The sequence below is a fragment of the Gossypium raimondii genome, chromosome 6 (genome assembly GCF_025698545.1).
Source record: "Gossypium raimondii isolate GPD5lz chromosome 6, ASM2569854v1, whole genome shotgun sequence".
NCBI classification, from domain to species: Eukaryota; Viridiplantae; Streptophyta; class Magnoliopsida; order Malvales; family Malvaceae; genus Gossypium; species Gossypium raimondii.
In genome coordinates, this window is record NC_068570.1 from 20,388,269 (window position 1) to 20,391,155 (window position 2,887).

General features: G+C 39.7%; 1 protein-coding gene across 1 annotated transcript; it reads right to left on the reverse strand.

Annotated features, from left to right (window-relative positions):
• Positions 1-305: 305 nt before the first annotated feature.
• On the reverse strand, positions 306-932 carry LOC128041690 (uncharacterized). Its single transcript, XM_052631991.1, has one exon. The coding sequence runs from the start codon at positions 930-932 to the stop codon at positions 306-308; it is 627 nt and encodes a 208-aa protein (XP_052487951.1).
• Positions 933-2,887: the final 1,955 nt, after the last annotated feature.

Here is a 2,887-nt window from a genome sequence, read left to right on the forward strand (position 1 = left end):
ACAAATAAGGCTTTGCCCTAATACTCAAGACCTTAATCCTCCTAAGTAATGAGGCCAACTTCTGTCCCCAATCTGATTCCAACTCATACTTCACACTCAACGTATCAGCCTGTATTGCCAAAGTTTGCAGGTAATATGCTATCTCTCAAATCTGAACCACAACTTCTCCCATAATATGATCCTGTTTCTAACTTGATTTTGAAAGTAATGAAGTTGCTCAGTCTGACGACTCTCATTTGCTTCCAGGTACTCAATTTGGACCTCACAATTTCGCAATGCTGTTTCTAACTCTTCTATTTTGTTCTTCATCTCTTCAATCTTGCTTTCAACTCTATTATAGAATTCCAACTTCTATATTGACGAAGAGACCTTTCCAACTCACCCACTCTGTTTTTTAGTTCATCTTTTTCTCTTTGGTTCTCTAACAAGCTTTCTTCTAATACTTTATCTCGTGCTTGAACCTCTTTAAGTTTCATTTCCCATCTGCCTGACTTGTCTCTTTCTTCTCGAATCTCTTCACGCCACTGCTCTGAAGTCTTTTCAAGCCCATTAGTTCTTATTGACAGACGCAACTTCTTATAATCCATCTTCAAGTCATCTAGATCTTCTTTGGCCTTATTTTTCCCTTTCCTTAATTTCTCGACCTCGAGTTTCTGAACATCTACGTCCAATCTCAAATTCATTTTTTCTTCTTCTATTTGTTCTATCTTTTTTTCTAACTCTGCATTTTTTCTTTCAAAATCCTGCTTTATGATCTCCAGCTCAGAAGGGACAACCCATAAATGTTCCTCTATCGACTGACTATTTGTTAAACTTGGCCACAGAATGTTATCATTGATCCTCTTAACCCACCATTCGTTATACTCGTGAGTTGTCATCGGACCCACAGCTAAACTCTTCATCCAGCGAGTCTGATTCCATGCACTAGACATCTCACGAACCTTTTTTTTGTAACCATCACCCTTATATGAGAACTCACATTCAGCTGGTCTTTGAGTTGCAGGCACAAATTGCCTTCACCTATTTTGCCTGAGCACCAGCAATAGGGCATAACCCACAGCTCCCCAAATTCCCAGCAGAGAAACCCAATCAAAATCTCCGCATCGATACAGGATCTCATTCGGAAACAGCTATGGAGCTCTCCACTCGATGTCCTCCTCTTGCAGATTCTGAAGAGTTGCCATCCATTTTTCTTCCGAAATGTCGTCCCTCATTGGTGTAGCTGCTAACTCCTTCAATGACGAATAATTTTTAGAGAAAACTCGATATGAAACCTTATCATCCTTCCAAAACTGACTGTGGAACCATGCGAGTAGGAGCTGCGCACATCCAATGAACCTACCCTCACCCGCCTTTCGGCATGCATTCAGTGACCTGAAGGTTTCTGCCAGAATCGCCGGGACTGGTGTAACTCTTCTATCCAATCGGTGGAATAGATCAGTGACTGCTTCGTCAATGTGACCCAAAGCTTTAGGGAAGACAACCCAACCATATATACTCAAAGCAAAGACATCCACCTTCTTCTTCGTATCTGGGTGCGCTAAAATTAGGTCCTTCAAATTCTTCCATGGAATGCACTTGTTATCCCCTTTTTGCTTGATCCGAGCCTTAACCCACTACTCACTCATCCCAGTTATATCCATCAGCTTCTTCAAAAAGGTCAGAACATTTACAGCTTTCGAGTAGACTCTGTCCACTTGAATCTTCAAACACCGAAGTAGAGCCATGTATTCCTCTACTTTAGGCACCAAATCAACTTTCCTGAATGTGAAGCAACTGTAGGCAAGATTCCAAAACTTGACAAGAGCTCGAAACAGATGCTTGTCTACTTTCATATCAAGCAAATAGGGAAAATCCCCATAATTAGAATAGAATGACTGTCTAACATCATCATTCCACTGATCCCAAATTTCCTTTAACTCTTACAAGTTGTTCTGAGTTACGCTAATACGGGTGAAGTCCCATAATTCTGATACATAACCCTCGCCCAAACTATCACCTTTTCCCCACTGTGTCATCTCAAACCAAGTTCGGACAGCCGCATTATCTTCCACTTTATCAAGAAACCATTTTTCCATGATAAGTTTTCTATATAGTAACCGAATACGAACCAACCCCTTTTATAGTGAAATGTCATGTAATGGTAATGTCATGCAATCAGAGTAAAACACAAAAAGTCAGTATCATGTATAAACATACAATACAACTAAGAAAAAAAACTACTAGTCAGGTATCTACTAGGGTCAAGAGTAACTCTACCTAGGGTAAGTTCCTAAGGTTCACTATATGAGGTTTGGTTCTAAAGTAAAGGTACCTGAACCAGCCGATTCCTCAATCCTCACCCGTTATAGGCTCATATGGACCAAGTTCGGTTCAGAGGAATACAATTCCTTATGACTATAAGGAGATGAAAATCTCACGAATGCATAAGTACGGATGTATCCCGAAAGCGGTCCACTATCCTATATGGAGGTGAAAACGTCACGAAGGACTAGTTTCTCACTCCCACTTAGAAGGGTAAAATTGACCAACTAATGCAATGCAAAATGTAGATACACATTAACAGATATGGACCAACCAAGTAAGCATATCATGATAAAAACCAATGAATGCTAAAGGAAAAATCGTGATTTAAAACAAATTTGATTTTTTCAACAAAAGACAAAAAATAATCAATTTATGGCTCGACTCTCAAAAAGTCCCCAATGGAGTCGCCAAGCTATCGAAACCATTTTTTGATAACAAAAAAAGCATTGACTTATTTGAAAAATGAAAAATTGGAGTCGCCACCGATCTTTTATTGAGGTGTGATCGAATCACCTTGAAAATGATTTTGGTCTACGAGTTTTAAGAAAAACAGGTTCGGGAGTCGGTTACGTACGAGGAA

What these genes read in the sequence shown, in the direction of transcription:
- LOC128041690 (XM_052631991.1), bottom strand. Translation starts at nt 932, where the DNA reads ATGTCTAGTGCATGGAATCAGACTCGCTGGATGAAGAGTTTAGCTGTG.